Genomic DNA, 18,233 nt, shown 5'->3' with positions numbered 1-18,233 from the left:
CAGATTCCCTTGCTAACTGAATGGACTATGATGTCTCACCCCGTCCATCAATATAATAATATATTATTTATATAATAATTTATAATATTTTTAAATTAAGATATAAGAAAACCTAAAATCTCTCACTTAATTCATAAAATTAAAGATACAGCTATCAGAAACATTCAGAAAGGAAAAAAAAAAATTGTATAATGTTCATGGTATTTAAAATAATAATTTGATACGATTACTAAAATAAAATAATAACAATTTGATATAAACTAAATATATAATTTAAAATTTTATAGATTCAAATCGATTATATATATATATATATATATATATATATATATATATAAAACATCACATATATACACACGTAGGAATATATGCAACATTAAATTCTCCACATGCGTCAATATTATACTCCTCACTCTTCATGCTCATCGGATGAATGAGGAAAACTCCGCTCGTAATGCTTCTTGGCAGAGTGAAAAAAAATACAAAACCTTTAAAATATGTATTCATAGCAAGCTTACATACTGAGTTTGGAAGACAGACTTCGGTTTAAAAAACATTTAGTTCACTTGGCAAGAGCCTTTTTTTGGACGTGGTGAACAATTAGGTGCGATATGAGAAGCAGCTTTACCTTTTATTAATATAAAAATTTCATAATAAATTGATAACACAGTTACGAATACATTGATTATCAATGAGAACTATTAATAAGAAAATGAGCATTTGTACATGGCGGTCTCATAACCAGTTGAGTCTCGACTTCACTGTTTTGGATGCTTCCAGATTCACTTCCAGGAGTTTTCGAAACGGAATGAGGACCAACGAACTGAAATAATAATTAAGAAAAAAAATGAAAGAACCAAAAAAAACTTGAAACTTCATACAATAAAATAGTTAATAATAGTAATAATTAAAATTGTAATATGGCAACACTTGCATTGAAATTTCGTCTCACCTTTTTACCGAAGAAAGCATTCTCCTCGCTTAATATCCATTCCTACAATTTTATCCAAATTCAAACCAAGGTTACAATGAACATACTTTATTAACTGGAAATTTAAATGACGAGGTTATATGATATCACTGTATCAGAGGGACAAACACTGTTCGTAGAAAACCAAATTCTGACCAATATCAACACATGCACAACCATCAAGCATTTAAAATGACAATTAAAGTTTTGGATGTAGCGATAACATAATCTAGCACAAGTTGTATTTATGGCATCTAATGTAAGTTTTCAATATAAAAGAGAATAACCTTTACATAGAATACCCTAATAAAAAAATATGGAAACCCAATAACATAAAACAACAAAACATCTTAATAACACCAGCCAATAACAAAAAACTTTATGTAAACGAGGTATACAAAACCTTAATATAAAACATCAAAAATATGAAAATTGTTTTGTTTAAAGGTTTCTGATTGATTTAAAGTGGTTTGAATGAACTTCTTCCCTGCTTCTATCAAGGTATTCGCTCTACTCTCAACTTTTGAGTATTCCATTCCTGTCACATGTATTCCCGCTCAGTCTGGAATTTAATCCGAATACAACAGCCTAGTCAGGGAAACCGGATAATAAAGCGAATGCCTTTGCCAGGTAAACTGAGAGACCGATATTTTCATGTTTAATAATTAGCGGGAGTGCGTCGTGTCATCGGTTAGCTGTTAGAAGAATGATTACTTACATTGTGATCTGCTAACAGAAAACACTCGATTCTTCATACCTCTTGTTTAATGAATACGCATAGTATAATTATGTTAGACAGGAAGTTTGTGAACCTCTGAAGGTGCCATCTTATAGATTGACAAATTAATGGAGACGTGTTTTTCTACAATCCAAGTTATGGAAAGAAAATTACATCTTGTTTTAAAAAAAAATTCAAACATTTTGCATATTAAGGATCAATAAGAGCCGCCAAACTTTCTCGACAATAACAATATCTAAGCAGAAGCTGAACACTAAAGTGAAGCGTTTCAATTCTGAGCGATCATAACATTTGTATCTAAGCAGTAGCTGATCCGCGATAGAAGAAGAAATATACCCTCGTTAAAGCATAGATTCTTTTAATGTTTTTGTGTTCAAGAAAGAACAAGAAAAAAGATGATTCATGCAAAGCACAGACGGATGGCTGAACCTCAGTCAGAATAAATTGCTTAGTGCTATGACCATGATCAAGCAAGAAATGCAAAATCAAAAGGTTTTTGTAACACTCAAGTCTTTTTAGATATTGTGTGCCCACGCAATGCAAGATACGACACAAACCGGGGAAACCTATTATCACGACAAACGTTCAGCTTGATACCGAAATCCAATTCACCCCACAGAACAACAGAAAAGTGGATATGCGACAATGGAATTTGAAAGAATTGACAAGGAATGGTGACAAAACCCGAATCGACTTCAAGATCAGCAAAAATATGGATCTAACTGAATTCAGAAATATCAAGCAGCCAATCCAACGAACCACTAAACACATGGATTAATCTTTGCATGTTTCTGAAGAACGGTTCTACCCACAGGTTACAAACAAAATTTAATAAGATGGCTCCAACTTCAGCCAGTTTACGAATAGTCCGTACAATAATATATTGACCTCTTACAATGCTTCACGTTCAGTTTCAAATCGTGGAAGATGATCAGCTACTTGTAACTAAATTTAGTTTATGTCTTCTTCCAAAACTTGGTCAAGAAATAGACAGCACAATAGTAAGACCGTGAACTTGCGAATGTAAGGCAACAAATATACAGCTTGCCAATGGGCGTTAAACCAGCAGGGGTTGTATATGCTTTGATGCAGGAAAGCATCTCGCTGACAGGACGAGATAAAAGGAAAGCTGTTTGGTCTCTGAAGTGGACGGAGGAGTAAATTTGCTGAAGGTATAATGTGTTTGTTTTTTTTTTACTTTTATTTGATTAAGCTGTCTAAGTTAAGTAAATGAACAAGCTGTCTAAGTTAAGTAAATGAACAGTAATTAGGAACAGTACGAATTATAATTAATTAGAATCGGTGTTTTAAACAGCAAATTTTGTCTTTATAATAATGCTGAACGACAAAGAAAAAGTTCTGTAACTAACCAGACATAACCAACCGCGGTTGGAAAAACTAACAGTTATCTAACAATTGTTAAAAGCGGAACAGAACACAGTGTGGGGTTCGATTTTTCTGGGTAATGAAAAAGAAGAGATTATTACAAAATTCTGTGCACTCTAGCCTCTCCGGCGTTCCTGAACTGTTAGAATTGTTTATACAATATAGCATCCATTTTTATGTACAATGCAGGTCTGTGTATGACATAATTTATAGGTGTGTGGTTATATGTGGATTGAACTACGCTGGTCCAACAAGAGAATAAAGTCTGGACAGAACACAAAGGAGCTCCCAGGACGTGTGGCGAAAGACAGCTTACAGTCTTCAAAGTAACTTACCGGCGGAATTACAAAGACCCGACCCAAACTAAATGACAAGCGAATAATTAATCACAGGCACTGCCAGGTATGCACAACAACCAATTATTCATAGCTTCATGCATTTAAATTAAGACAGAAGAGAAAATAGAATTTTCTGTGCATTCATTCACATATATTGTTCAAAACCAAAACCGTTCAACAGTTACAAGATCTGTGCCAAATTCTTTGACAAGTTGGGGCAAGATACCACATGGGTTTAGAAACCCTCAACTCAATTACAGACAACAGACTAAGGAAGAGCAACTGTAAAGTCTACAGCCGAGACTGTAACCGTCAGCGGCCCAACAAGCCATTGACACACAGACTTGACAAACCCCAACGAAACGTTGAACGAAAAGCAACCAAAGCATAGAAACGTTGCTACCCGTGACAAGATGGAACCACCAAACCGCCAGGCCCCGAATCTTTTCGAGGAACCATACCTGTAGTCACAAACAGTGTGACAAATATAAGAAACGGATAGCGAAGAGGGGCGAGGAGTATAACAGAGCAACATCAAATAACCGTAAGCATTTAGCTGATACTAGCAAGCCATGGCCAAAGCAGTTCCACCAGAACACCCTGCCCACAAAAGAGCCGATACATTAGCCAACTGAGAGAAGGAAATGCAAATGATGATAGCATGGAACCGGACAAACAGACGTTGTGAGTGACGAAGGTGCCAGGGGAAGTTGATACCATATCCTGCCCGAAAACGAGGAGGGATGAACAGAACCGTGAAGACTGTCATCGGAAGCAGCTCCAACCAGTAATCGAACCCAGTGACAGAGGAAAAGAAATCACAGGCATCAATATCGCTTGTTATAGGAAGCATAGAGACACAAACGCAGACCACAGACATACAGATAGCAGTCAAAAACAAGAACGGACCAGGGAAAGATAGGACCTTACCGAGTCGACATTGTTATCACCAGACGAGAAGGAGCGACGTTCGGATAACATCATGAGCCAGAGAACGAACAACAGAACCCCAGATCGAAACCTCCAGAAACTATCGAGAATGCAGAACATACAGGAACCAAAAGACATGTGCAAGCGAATGACCAAGTGAGGGTTTGATCGCCCATACCAAGGCGGGTCGAGACATCCGAGGGAGGATAGTTGGCAAGCAACCGAGAACAGAGGTACCAATCATCTGTGCGGGTACAAAGGACTAAAACAGTATCAATAAATTCAACCGCCAGCGAATCGACTTATATCCAAAAAAAAAATAAAAAAATCTGTTGTTCATTATTAATGGCCACGTAATTCCCGCATTGATATTCATGGGAGAAGGATTATGTGGGCTAGACCCATCAAGTGGTATCAGAGCCGGAAGATTGAAAGAATCGGCATATGAGGTTCAAAGACAAGGACATGGAAGAGGTGTACACAGAGCAGCCGATGAGGGCTTGAGGGAAGAAATAAGGACCCTTACTGCTCACTTAGAAGCAGTGGAGTCAGGAAGGAGAAGAGACCCAGAACTTGGGGATGACAGTGAAGAGGAGGTAGTAGCTACTACAGACGGATCAGATGAAGAGGCCCCAGAGATAAAATTGTTGAGGTCAGTGCTGCTAGCCAGCAGCAAGCCCAAACCGGAGATTCCCAATTATGATGGCAGTCTGTCCGCAGATGTTCTGCTGGACTGGATAAGTGAGTTGGATAAGTATTTTGAGAACGAAGAGATCAGTGAGGACAAAAGAGTCAGATTTGCTGCAACCAAATTAAAGGGACACGCCGCCTTATGGTGGGATAGTGTCCAGGCAAACAGAAGGAGAATGAATAAGCTACCGATAAGGAAGTGGCCAATGATGGTGGCAAAGCTGAAAGGCAGATTTCTGCCTAAATATTATCAGGTTGAGCTTTATCGACAGGTACAGAATTTAAGACAGAAAGGTATGACCGTAAATGAATACACAGAAGAATTTTATCGTGTAAAGCTGAGAGCTGGTTATACTGATGATACTCCAGAGAAGACAGCGAGATACGTGAACAGTTTGAGGCTGGAAATACTGGATGAGATCAATATTCTTTCTCCGCGAAACATAGAAGAATCCTTTCAGAGTGCTGTAAAGGCTAAAGAAAAGATTAACAGAAAACAGAATAATAGGAGAGGACAGGGAAATGGCAAAGGACGAGGACAATCCTATGGCAGAGGGAGAACTGCCAGTAACAGTGAAGAAGGCAGCAGCTCCAGGGCTTCAGGAACAGCAAAGAAGGGAGATAGCACGAGAGGAGGTTGGCCATATCAGCGAGGAAGAGGGAATGGCCGAGGTAGGGGAGCTAATCTCCAGTGCTACAGGTGCCACAAGTGGGGGCACATATCCTTCGAATGCCCGAAAGCAGAGCACGTTGGCCAGAGGGGAACATTTGTTGCACAGCCTGAGGAAGCTGAGGCACCGCCCCAGGAGGTGGAAAATGTGGCAGAAACAGGAGAGGCTTTGGTTCTAAATAAAGTACTGTTGAAACCAGCCAAGGAGACGGCTGAGCAGACCCAACGGAAGGCACTGTTCCGGACAGTTTGCAAATCACATGGGAAGTGCTATAAATTGATCATAGATAGTGGGAGTATAGATAATCTGGTTGCCACCGAGATGGTGGAGAAGCTGGGATTGAGGCGACTTAAGCACCCTACACCTTACAAGGTGTCATGGTTGCAGAAAGGCCACCAGCTATTAGTTGATGAACAGTGCGAGGTTGAATTTCACATTGGCAAGTACCAGGACAAGGTTGTTTGCGATATCATGCCAATGGACGTGTGCCACATACTGCTGGGGCGACCGTGGCAGTATGATCGGAAGGTGGTACACGATGGGAAGACGAATTGTTACAAATTTGTGAAAGATGGAGTCAACCATACGTGTGTACCCATCAAAGAGGACACAGTAGAAGCGATTGGAACAAAGGCCTTATTAGTAGGTGGAAAACAGTTTATTAAAGAGATTGAGGAGAACAAAGTGAATTATGCGGTCGTGAGGAGAACTAAGACTATGTTGCTGAACACAGAAATGTCTAAATTGCCCGCAGAGATTCAAGAGATGTTAGAGGAATTCAAGGACATTGTAGTTGATGACTTATCGGACAAGCTACCCCCGAAGAGGAGCATCAGCCATCATATCGATTTCATACCCGGAGCAAGCCTACCAAATAAAGCAGCGTATTGAATGATCCCGAAGGATAACGAAGAGATTCGCAAACAGGTGCAAGAGCTGCTGGACAAGGGGCTAATCAGAGAAAGCTTGAGCCCTTGTGTGGTACCAACAGTACTCGCGCCTAAGAAGGGTGGAGAATGGCGGATGTGTACGGACTCACGAGCTATTAATAAAATCACTATTCGATACAGGTTTCCCTTACCCAGAATGGACGATATGATGGATTGTCTCAGTGGGGCAGCTTATTTCACGAAGATCGATCTGAAGAGTGGCTATCATCAGATCAGGATTAGAGAAGGAGACGAGTGGAAGACAGCCTTCAAGACCAATGAAGGGCTGTACGAGTGGCTAGTCATGCCGTTCGGTTTGAGTAACGCTCCTAGTACTTTTATGAGGTTGATGAATGAAATGTTGAAAGAGTTCATCGGTAAGTTTGTGATAGTATATCTTGATGATATTTTGATTTTCAGCAGAACAAAAGAAGAGCACCTTCAACATGTTCGAAGAGTGCTAGAGAAATTACAGCAGAATAAACTGCTGATAAACTTGAAGAAATGTACTTTCCTACAGAAAGAACTAGTTTACTTGGGCTTTGTAATTGCAGAAAATGAATTGAAGATGGATCCAGAAAAGATCGCAACGATCGTCAATTGGCCGTCACCGAAGAGCTTATTTGAGGTACGTAGCTTTCACGGGCTGGCGAGTTTTTACCGCAAGTTTATAAGGAATTTTAGTGAAATCTGCACGCCGATGTTAGACACCATCAAAAAGGCTAGTCAGCCTTTTTGTTGGACCAAGGCAGCAGAGAATAGTTTCCAGCTCTTGAAGCAGAAGATTACAGAGAGGCCAATTCTAAGGCTACCAGATTTTAATAAGCTTTTCCAGGTTCGATGCGATGCAAGTGGGACAGCCATTGGCGTTGTGCTCAGTCAAGAAGATAAACCTGTGGCATTCTTTAGTGAGAAATTGAACGAGAGCAGGTAGAAATATTCCTCATATGACAAGGAAGTTTATGCCGTGGTCCAAGCCTTAAAGCATTGGAGACACTACCTGCTGGGAAGTGAGTTTGTGTTATTTTCTGATAATTCAGCGTTGCAATATATAATGCAACAGCACAAATTGAACCATAAGCATGCCAAATGGGTGGAGTATCTGCAGAGTTTCACCTTTGTGCTAAAACACATCAGTGGGCAAGCCAATAAGGTGGCAGACGCCCTGAGCAGAAGAGCTTTGCTCTTACAAGAAAGTACAATGCAGGTGATGGGATTTGAAAACTTAAAAGATTTGTACCAGACTCACACAGACTTCAAGGAAGCCTTTGAAGCTTGTCAGAATCCCGTGCTGAGGAATACAAGTCCATGGTTGGACTACAACTTGCAGGAAGGATTATTGTTTAGAGGAGGACAGTTATGTATCCCGGACTGTTCGATGAGAGAAAATATTGTGCGGGAGAAACATAGTGGGGGTCTAGCTGGTCATTTCGGCATAGACAAGACTTTGGAGCAACTCGGACACTTTTATTATTGGCCCAGAATGCGCAAGGATGTACAACGGTATGTGAACAGGTGTAAAGTATGCCAACTAGCAAAGGGACATAGTCAAAATACTATACTTTACACACCACTACCTGTTCCAAGTAGGCCATGGGACTCAGTCAGCATTGACTTTGTCTTAGGACTGCCTAGAACGCAGCGAGGATATGACTCAGTGATGGTGGTAGACAGATTTTCAAAAATGGCGCATTTCATCCCTTGTCGAAAAACTAGTGATGCCACTCATGTAGCTCGCCTATTTTTCACAGAGACTATTAGATTACACGGCCTACCTAGATCTATTATTTCGGACAGGGACATAAAATTCACAGGACACTTTTGGCACACCCTGTGGAAAAAATTGGACACATAGTTGAACTTCAATTCTGCATATCATCCGCAGACTGATGGACAAACGGAAGTGGTGAACAGGAGTTTGGGAAATTTGTTATGGAGTTTGAATGGGGAAAATTCACGGTTATGGGATCGTGCTCTTGCTCAGGCAGAATTCGCTTATAATGATTCGCCAAATCGTAGCACCGGACACAGTCCATTTCAAATCCTGTACGGCATGCATCCTCAGGGGATACATGAACTGCGAGATTTGGGAAAGTTGGAGCGGAGGAGTGCTGATGGAGAAGATTTTGCTGAAGCGATGAGTGAACTACACGAACGGGTGAAGTTAAAGTTGCAGGACAGCGTGCAGAAATACAAACAACAGGCAGATTTAAAGCGACGGGAAGTCCAATTTAACGTAGGTGATGAGGTCCTTGCACACTTGCGCAAAGAACGGTTTCCTAAAGGTGCGTATAATAAGCTAAAATTTAAAAAGATTGGTCCTTGTAAAATTTTGCGCAAGTTCTCAGCTAACGCTTATGAAATTCAGCTGCCACCTAATATAGGCATATCACCTATTTTCAATGTGGCAGACCTGTTCCCATATACTGCCAACTCAGAGGAAGACAGTGTGGTACGGCCAGAACGGGACACCCAAATTGGAGACAGTTCTTGGATGAGGCACATGCCTTCGGTTCAGCGCCATGAGATCGATAAGATTCTCGATACCTAGGTAGCCAAGAAGACTCGCATGAAGGAGTATCTACGATACCTCGTCAAGTGGAAGAACCGTCCAATCGAGGACAGTTCATTGCTCGACGCGGCGCAGATACGGAAGGCTGGTTACTCTGTGGAGGAGCTCATGGAACGGAGCCATGACTTTTTCTTACCCTGAGAGCCTGATGCAGGAGCATCTTGCTGAAAGGATGAGATAAAAGGAAGGCTGTTTGGTCTCTGAAGGGGACGGAGGAGTAAATTTGCTAAAGGGATAATGTGTTTGTCTTTTTTTTACTTTTATTTGACTAAGCTGTCTAAGTTAAGTAAATGAACAGTAATTAGGAACAGTAGGAATTATAATTAATTAGAATCGGTGTTTTAAACAGCAAATTTTGTCTTTATAATAATGCTGAATGACAAAGAAAAAGTTCTGTAACAAAACTGATGTAACTAACCAGACATAACCAACAGCGGTTGGAAAAACTAACAGTTGTTAAAAGCGGAACAGAACACAGTGTGGGGTTCGATTTTTCTGGATAATGAAAAATAAGAGATTATTACAAAATTCTGTGCACTCTAGCCTCTCCGACGTTCTTGAATTGTTCGAATTGTTTATACAATATAGCATCCATTTTTATGTACAGTGCAAGTCTGTGTATGACATAATTTATTGGTGTGTGGTTATATGTGGATTGAACTACGCTGGTCCAATGAGAGAATAAAGTCTCGACAGAACACAAAGGAGCCCCCAGGACGTGTGGCGAAAGACAGCTTACAGTCTTCAAAGTAACCTACCGGCGGAATTACAAAGACCCGACCCAAACTAAATGACAAGCGAATAATTAATCACAGGCATTGCCAGGTATACACAACAAACAAATATTCATAGCTTCATGCGTTTAAATTAAGACAGAAGAGAAAATAGAATTCCCTGTGCATTCATTCACATATATTGTTCAAAACCAAAACCGTTCAACAGTTACAAGATCCGTGCCAAATTCTTTGACAAGTTGGGGCAACATACCACACGGGTTTAGAAACCCTAGACTTAATTACAGACAACAGACTAAGGAAAAGAAACTATAAAGTCTACAGCTGAGACTGTAACCGTCAGCGTCCAAACAAGCCATTGACACATAGACTTGACAAACCCCAACCAAACGTTGAACGAAAAGCAACCAAAGCATAGAAACGTTGCTACCCGTGACAAGATGGAACCACCAAACCGCCAGGCCTCAAATCACTTCGAGTAGCCAACCAAACCGCCAGGCCCCGAATCCTTTCGAGGAACCATACCTATAGTCACAAACAGTGTCACAAATATAAGAAACGGATAGCGAAGAGGGACGAGGCGTATAACAAAGCAACATCAAATAACCGTAAGCATTTACCTGATATTGGCAAGCCGTGGCCAAAGCAGTTCCACCAGAACACCCTACCTACAAAGGAGTCGATACATTAGCCAACTGAGAGAAAGAAACGCAAATGCTGATAGCATGGAACTGGACAAACATACCTTGTGAGTGACGAAGGCGCCAGGGGAAGTTGATACCATATTCTACCCGAAAATGAGGAGGGATGAACAGAACCCTGAAAACTGTCATCTGAAGCAGCTCCAACCAGTAACCGAACCCAATGACAGAGGAAAAGAAATCACAAGCATCAATATCGCTTGTTACAGGAAGCGTAGAGACACAAACGCAGACCACAGACATACAGATAGCAGTCAAAAACAAGAATGGACCAGGAAAAGACAGGACCTTACCGAGTCGACATTGTTATCACCAGATGAGAAGGAGCGACGTTCGGGTAACATCCTGAGCCAGAGAACAAACAGCAGAACCCCAGATCGAAACCTCCAGAAACCACCGAGAATGCAGAGCATACAGGAACCAAAAGAAATGTGCAAGCGAATGACCAAGTGAGGGTTTGATCGTCCATACCAAGGTGGGTCGAGACATCCGAGGGAGGACAGTTGGCAAGCAACCAAGAGGAGAGGTACCAATCATCTGTGCGGGTACAAAGGACTAAAACAGTATCAATAAATTCAACCGACGGCGAATCAACTTATATCCAAAAAAAAAAAAATCTGCTGTTTATTATTAACGGCCACGTAATTCCCGCATTGATATTCGTGGGAGAAGGATTACGTGGGCTGGACCCATCATGCCTACAGTTGGATAAATGACCTGCCAAAATCCAACCGTGGGCATATACAGCCCCATTCATTTAATGGCCATTTGCAGGCTACTTATTTTAAGTGCAAATGTAATGCCATGAATCAATGTTTTTGGCAAACCCGTTGGGCGGGACCCTTTCAAACAAATATAGAATATCCACAATATTATAACCAAAATCTGGATGATGTGCTCGAATGGTTAGGCTGGAAGGTTTGGTCTCACAAGCCTTGTCCAATCTAAGCAGGACTATGTATATATAAAAGCTACCCCGACATCATTTCTTCAGTGGGAAAAAAAAAAGACCAAAACTCTAAACCATTCCAAAACTTACCAACAAAATCCAGAGAAAGTTTGTCGGTTTCATAGGAGAAGTATCCATTCTCGGAGAAACTACCTCTGACTCTCATACCGAATAAACAAGCTTAACGCCATCCAATCAATCAAGCCATGATATGCAAAGGAATTTAACTCTCAAACCCAACAATAAAAATAGTTATCATATCAGGTGAAAATATAATTGCACACAGAGAATCATTGCCTATACATAGGTATCAGATTAAAACAAAAGCTCAATAGGTATCAGATTTAAACAGAGAAGCTCTTTTAATCCTTGAGAATAGAAGTAAAAAAATTCTTTTAGCCTCCACCCTCCTAGGTTGCCTTGAATCTCCCAATGAAGACCATCCTAGATGGTACCATCTAGACTGGGTACAAAGAACAAGAATTACGGTACTGGTTAAGTCACATTTATGAAATTTAAATCTGATGCTTGTAGAGAAAGTTATGACGATTTTCCCCAAGTCACATGTTTGAGAATGAATTTTGGAGAATTAAAAAACCCTAATTTCTTGAGACCATATCTTTGAAGATATAGTGAACCAAGATTTGAACATTCTACAAAATGTTTTCCAGGATTTCAGATCCATATGGGTGAAACTTCAACTTCTGAAGCCTCATGCAAAAAAAAGTATAGCAAAAATGACAAGATGATCTCTTTGAAGCATCGAAACCCTAGAATCCAAAGCTCTGATTTGAAATGAAGACCATCCTAAATGGTACCATCTAGACTGGGTACAAACAACAAGAACTAGGTACTTGCATGTTCAGTCATATTTATGAAATTCAAATCTCATGCTTGTAGAGAAAGTTATGATGATTTTCCCTAGGTCACATGTTTGAGAATGAATTTTGGAGAATTAAAAAACCCTAATTTCTTCAGACCATACCTTTGAAGATATAGTGAACCAAGATTTGAACATTCTACAAAATGTTTTCCAGGATTTCAGATCCATATGGGTGAAATTTCAACTTCTGAAGCCTCATGCAAAAATAAGTATAGCGAAAATGACAAGATGATCTCTTTGAAGCATCGAAACCCTAGAATCCAGAGCTCTAATTTGAAATGAAGACCATCCTAAATGGTACCATCTAGACTGGGTACAAACAACAAGAACTACGGTACTCGCATGTTCAGTCATATTTATGAAATTCAAATCTCATGTTTGTAGAGAAAGTTATGATGATTTGATTTTCCCCAAGTCACATGTTTGAGAATGAATTGTGGAGAATTAAAAAACCCTAATTTCTTGAGACCATATCTTTGAAGATATAGTGAACCAGGATTTGAACATTCTACAAAATGTTTTGAAGATTTCAGATCCATATGGGCGAAATTTCAACTTCTGAAGCCTCATGCAAAAAAAACGTATAGCGAAAATGACAAGATGATCCCTTGAAGCATCGAAACCCTAGAATCCAAAGCTCTGATTTGAAATGTTATACGACCAAATCAGAAAAATAAAAGAAAATATAGATCCATGACTTAAAAAAATAACATCTTCGAGGGGGTAACCTCCTTTACGTAACATAAATGAGCAATTATTGGATCATACAAATGACATGACCAACTTGGTATATAGGAGTCTAAGGGGTCACAATATAATCAAACCTACATAAAAAGAATTATGTAAGGGAACAACAATAACAATAATTGGCTTCTATGGAGCATAATAATAACAATAACGGGGATATGCTAACAATAACAATAAGGGGGCTACATTAGTCTTATAGGGACCTAACATTTGTTGTTTGAATTTAATTGTTTTTTCTTGATATTTTTGATGATATTTTTGCAGAGCCCGTAGAAGAGGATAAAGCCCAAGGGATTTGGATCAATAGAATAAAAAGAAAAAAGAAGAAAAAAGAAAATCTGCAGCTCCAAAATCAATGCATATAAACTGCTTTCAATAACTCTCCTTTGTGGAATTTTTGTTTGTAAATTATAAATAAGAATTTGGAGAATTGAGATGAGTTCCAATTTTTCTAGAGAAGGGTTCCAATTCTCTCAAAAAATAGGGTTTTTTGCACTAATATAGGGGACTCGATTTTGTAGATAATTAGCTAGTTTGGACCATATACAATGCGATGTATTAGAACTCCAAAGTTCCATGTTATCATGAAACTTTTTGAGAAATTATAATCTCAAAAAACTTTGATCGGATCTACAATTTTTGTACACTATTGTAGAAGTTAAAGACTGATTATTAGCTTCAATTTAATTCAATTTTGAGGCATATTTTGATCCAAATAAGTATATGTTTCTTGAGTTTTACACTATTGTAAATTCATTTAATTATATGCTCGTTTAAATCATTAGAAAGCTATCTTTCCATGACTGATCAAATTTAAATCAAAGTTGATTAATGAATTCAAATAGATGGACATGTTATGATTGTTAACTATTTGGCAAATTGATAACAAGTGTGTCTTTGTATTAAATCATGATTGTTTTATGAGAACTATTCCCTAATGTATTCATGTCACTAATTTTGAATTCATCTCATTTGAATTTGTATGTGTGAAATGAATATCTGGTAACTACTTATTAGATTGTTGTATGTGAATATTTGTATGAATAAGTGATAGGTCCAAAAAATATTTCCTTGGCCCATTAGCTTCTATTTTTTTATTCCAAATTCAAGCTAGTCCAAATTTCCTTTTACCTTTCTCTTGAATGAGAGGGGGACTAATCCTTGTGTCAATTGAGATATGTTTAGGATTTATTTTCTATTGCTTGCATCCTAGAATAGATTTGCATTTCGAATCAATTTATTTCACTTTAAAAGTCTCCTTACACAGGAGTAAACACTAGTGTGGTTTGGCTAAGCCCTTGTTTCAGATTAAGGGTTTCTTTCTTGTAAAGATCTCTGTAAGAGGGTAAATTCAATATCTCTATTCTTGTTGCTAGCTAATTAGAGACATCACAAGTAAACAGGGAGAGAGGGGATAAATACACCCATTAGAACAAGTTGGAACCATCAATCCAAATATAAAAGAGCTTAGTTGAGCCTCTGACCTAGTGGTCTCGCAAATGTTTATTTTGGTCTCTTTTTGGCCATCAACAGAACTACATGACATAGAATCTTAGACTACATTCGACTTGTACATGTGTATTTTAGTTTTGGTTTGGTTCGTGGTGTCAACACTTTTTAATTTTTGGTGCATTTTTATAGTTCAATTCTCATCATGTTTGTCGATTGATTTTCATTTCGTAGTCACAAACTCTTGGTTCATCATAGGCACACCCATTGCGAGACCATGAGGTTACACACATTAGTCCTCTTTTTACATTGACATTTGTCACATTTGTCTAGCATTTATAAAAGAATGCATGTCGACACAACAAGGATTTTGAATCACATCATTTGAATTCATAAGTAAGATACAAACTTCACATAGATAGTACATCATATATGGCAAAAATTAAGGAAAATTGTAAAACTCAAAAATTGAAAGATATACAAGCATATTTTTACTTGATCCATATTTTATTTCTTTCACTATGTGAATTAACCATTGTATATCCTTTATGGATGGTCTTTATAGTATAGGGTGGTGTTTTTATTACAACATCAATTGGATGTTGGGTGAATTTTATTGAACATAAAATATAGGGGTTGGTCTTTTCCTTCCATCATTTTTGCATTTTTTACCATTGTTCCCATCTCCATTGTTCCTTAGGTCCAATCCCATTAGGTTGTCACATGATTTCTCTACATTCGCATGCAATAACTTGCATGGTAGAGCCTTCCTTTACATGGATTCCCTAGTTTGGCACTTCTTTTCTCTATCAATTTCCATGCTATATATTTTTATCGCTTTGGAATCCCTACTTTTGACCCACAATGACTCTAAATATAAGCCTTTTTTCTCTTATTTTTCATCCTTTTGAAATACCTCATGAGTATTCCACCACTGTTTTCCTTCTGATAACTGCTAGGCACTACCTATTTATGCATGTTCATATGAGTTAGTTTCACTTTCATCATTGCGCTAAGATTTCTCTTGGCCTTATTGCTAGCCTTCTCTTAGTGTTCGTATCCTTTATAGAGAGATCTATGTGATGAGTGGTTTATCTTGCCAACCTTTCTACATCAATTTGCCTAGGTCTTTTCAATCAACTCAAAACACATTGCTACCCTTTTCTCCACTCATTTCTCCAAGACAAGCTTCCTTTTTGTCCTTCTAATGCTGATTTATCACTAAAAGGAATCGAGCATACTTTTACCTCTTTTTCAGGATCATTAAAACCTCACAAAAAACTCACCCAGTATTGAGCATACCACTATCTCTTCTTCATGCTTGTTAAAGCACAAAGAAGATAGTATATCAATAATCCTTTTCTGTCTTATTTTGGCTTGTTAAAGCTAAACCAAAAAGGCATTATTGAGATTACTTGTCTTCTCTTTAATGCTCGCTAACCTATGAAGCAAAACCAACTAATAAAAAGAGAGTGAGGAAATTAGCTTTGATTATTCTATCAGTGAAAACATAAATGTCAGTGGCATTGCCATTGAACATGGCATTTGTTTTTGTTAGTTTCTCATAGTTAGGTTTTGACTTTCCTGGGAGTTGTATCATACATATGAGTTTGTAACTCATCCATCTGGTAATTTCTTCTAGGCACTGTGGAGTGTGCTCTAATGCCTCTTGTGTTGTGGCATGGCACCAAGTGGTGCTCATTAGTCAATGTTTCCAAGTGACTTTTTGTAACACTCCCTCCCACCCCGTTCACTATTCATTAGTTGTGGGAGGTGTCAGCTATTGATTTTAACCTAACCTCCAAGATCTGTTTTGAAGATGGGGTTACCAGAAACATCACTTTTCAAAATTGGTAAAAGATAATTATGATGCCAACATTGTGATAAGCTCACCAACAACTTTCCGATGATATAAATTTTGTATCAATATGACTCTGAGATCGCGTGTTATGCTCAATAACATATTTCCAATAAAAGTGGGTCCCTGTCATCACAAGGAAGCCGCATTGCGCTCACATGGCCTCGATATGGCCTTGGTGGCACAAACACGTCACTACGTTGAAATGGTCACTCCTTATCATGCTTCGCACTATATATTAACCATTTATAATAACCTCGCATTGGGCAAGATATTTATGGGCATGGTTCCCACATCAGAGCCAAAATTGAGCTAGCGTGAAATCCAGTTCATCAATACCAATGGTATCCTATGCCCCTTAATGGTAGTTCTAAATTTAGGGAAGGTGGGGAGCCACAATAAATCTCAGTCATCCATTACGGGTGGGAAAATTTACACTCATCCCAACTAAGAGCTCCCACATTTGACCTTGACCAATGATCTTGACTATGTAGAAATTTAACCCAGTGAACTTGCATGAAGATTAACACAAACTACATGGATGAAACGTTAATACCACTCTCCATATAGATGAGCCAATCAGAATGATTTAGCTCCATTTCAAGAGCGTCTAACCTGTCTCAAGTGCGGGGCGAAACCACCGAGGTGAAAACACTCTCCATTTAATTTTCATGTCATCACCATGTCAACAACCAAGGAATCTCCACATCATTGCCATGTCATACCCACCTCATCCATGCCACACACCCCATGCAATGTCACCTCCCCTTCGTGAGTTTAGCCATCTTCAATTAGAGTTAGGGACAACTTGGTGCAAATCATAATTTTCTCAACTGATTTGATAACCATCGAGTAGTTATGTCAATTTATAGACACCTTATCCTCAGCATTTACCATCTATTGGGCAGGAACGTACTGAAGGGTCATGAGCATCAACAAGCGCGAGGTTGTCCCGTCAGTTATTAGACACAATAGACAATGTATCTCCACCGCCATTGGCTAATTGTGGAAGTATTGAATCTTACAATTGATGATAATCATTGGGAGGTTCCATCAATAGATAACCCCAGAAAAAGGAATATTTAATGACATTTGAATTTCTTGTTACTTCCATCACCATCGCTAGCTTGTTCACCATCTCAATTTAGAACATGAGTGCCAACGATTATGGTAGTCTAATGAGATAACACCTTCTAGATTTTGGGCCTTGGTTACAGGGTTGGTCCAATGGTTTATTCTTCTTAGTGCTAGGTGTTAGCAAATTCTAGCGAAAAACAGTACTATTGGCATCAATGGTTACTTTACAAAGTTGGGAAAGTGCAAATGGAACTATATTAAATTAAACATCGATCCATTGTCTTGATTAAATATAGGAATTTGTTGGACTCCCCCACTAAGAAACATGAGGGTATATTGAATATAGGATAATAGCGGGGATTTGGACCACCATGCATGAGGCAAGTGGGATGCATCTGCATCACTCTTAAACAAGCTTAGCTACTACTGATGAATCAAGATTGTCAAGTAAAGAAAAGGAAGATTGGATACGTAGTTTGTTACATCCATTATGAACATAACATTAACCAACACATCATATGGCTCTACTTCCATTGTAAACAAACTATATAGCTACAATTCACAAGTATGAAAGAATAATTCATAATTCAAGTATTCAACACAACTATAA

General features: G+C 38.7%; 1 protein-coding gene across 7 annotated transcripts in view; it reads right to left on the bottom strand.

Moving 5' to 3' along the window:
• Positions 1 to 430: 430 nt before the first annotated feature.
• Positions 431 to 18,233, bottom strand: part of LOC149212085 (MADS-box protein SOC1-like) — a 334,072-nt gene continuing 316,269 nt past the window's right edge. For 6 of the 7 annotated variants that reach the window (XM_089390563.1, XM_089390558.1, XM_089390561.1 and 3 more), the window contains 2 exons: positions 953 to 994; positions 431 to 823 (listed from right to left, as the gene is read on the bottom strand). In XM_089390563.1, the coding sequence (XP_089246689.1) occupies positions 689 to 823; positions 953 to 994 (177 nt within the window). In that variant the 3' untranslated portion in view covers positions 431 to 688. The remainder of the gene's footprint in view (positions 824 to 952; positions 995 to 18,233) is intronic. The other variant, XR_016250208.1, reaches the window with a different exon arrangement.

Source organism: Pinus tabuliformis, chromosome 1_1 (assembly GCF_031772625.1).
Source record: "Pinus tabuliformis cultivar Carrire ecotype Pingquan chromosome 1_1, CPIR1, whole genome shotgun sequence".
NCBI classification, from domain to species: domain Eukaryota; kingdom Viridiplantae; phylum Streptophyta; class Pinopsida; order Pinales; family Pinaceae; genus Pinus; species Pinus tabuliformis.
Note: the sequence above shows the minus strand (reverse complement) of the source record. Positions and strands in the feature narration are given on the sequence as shown.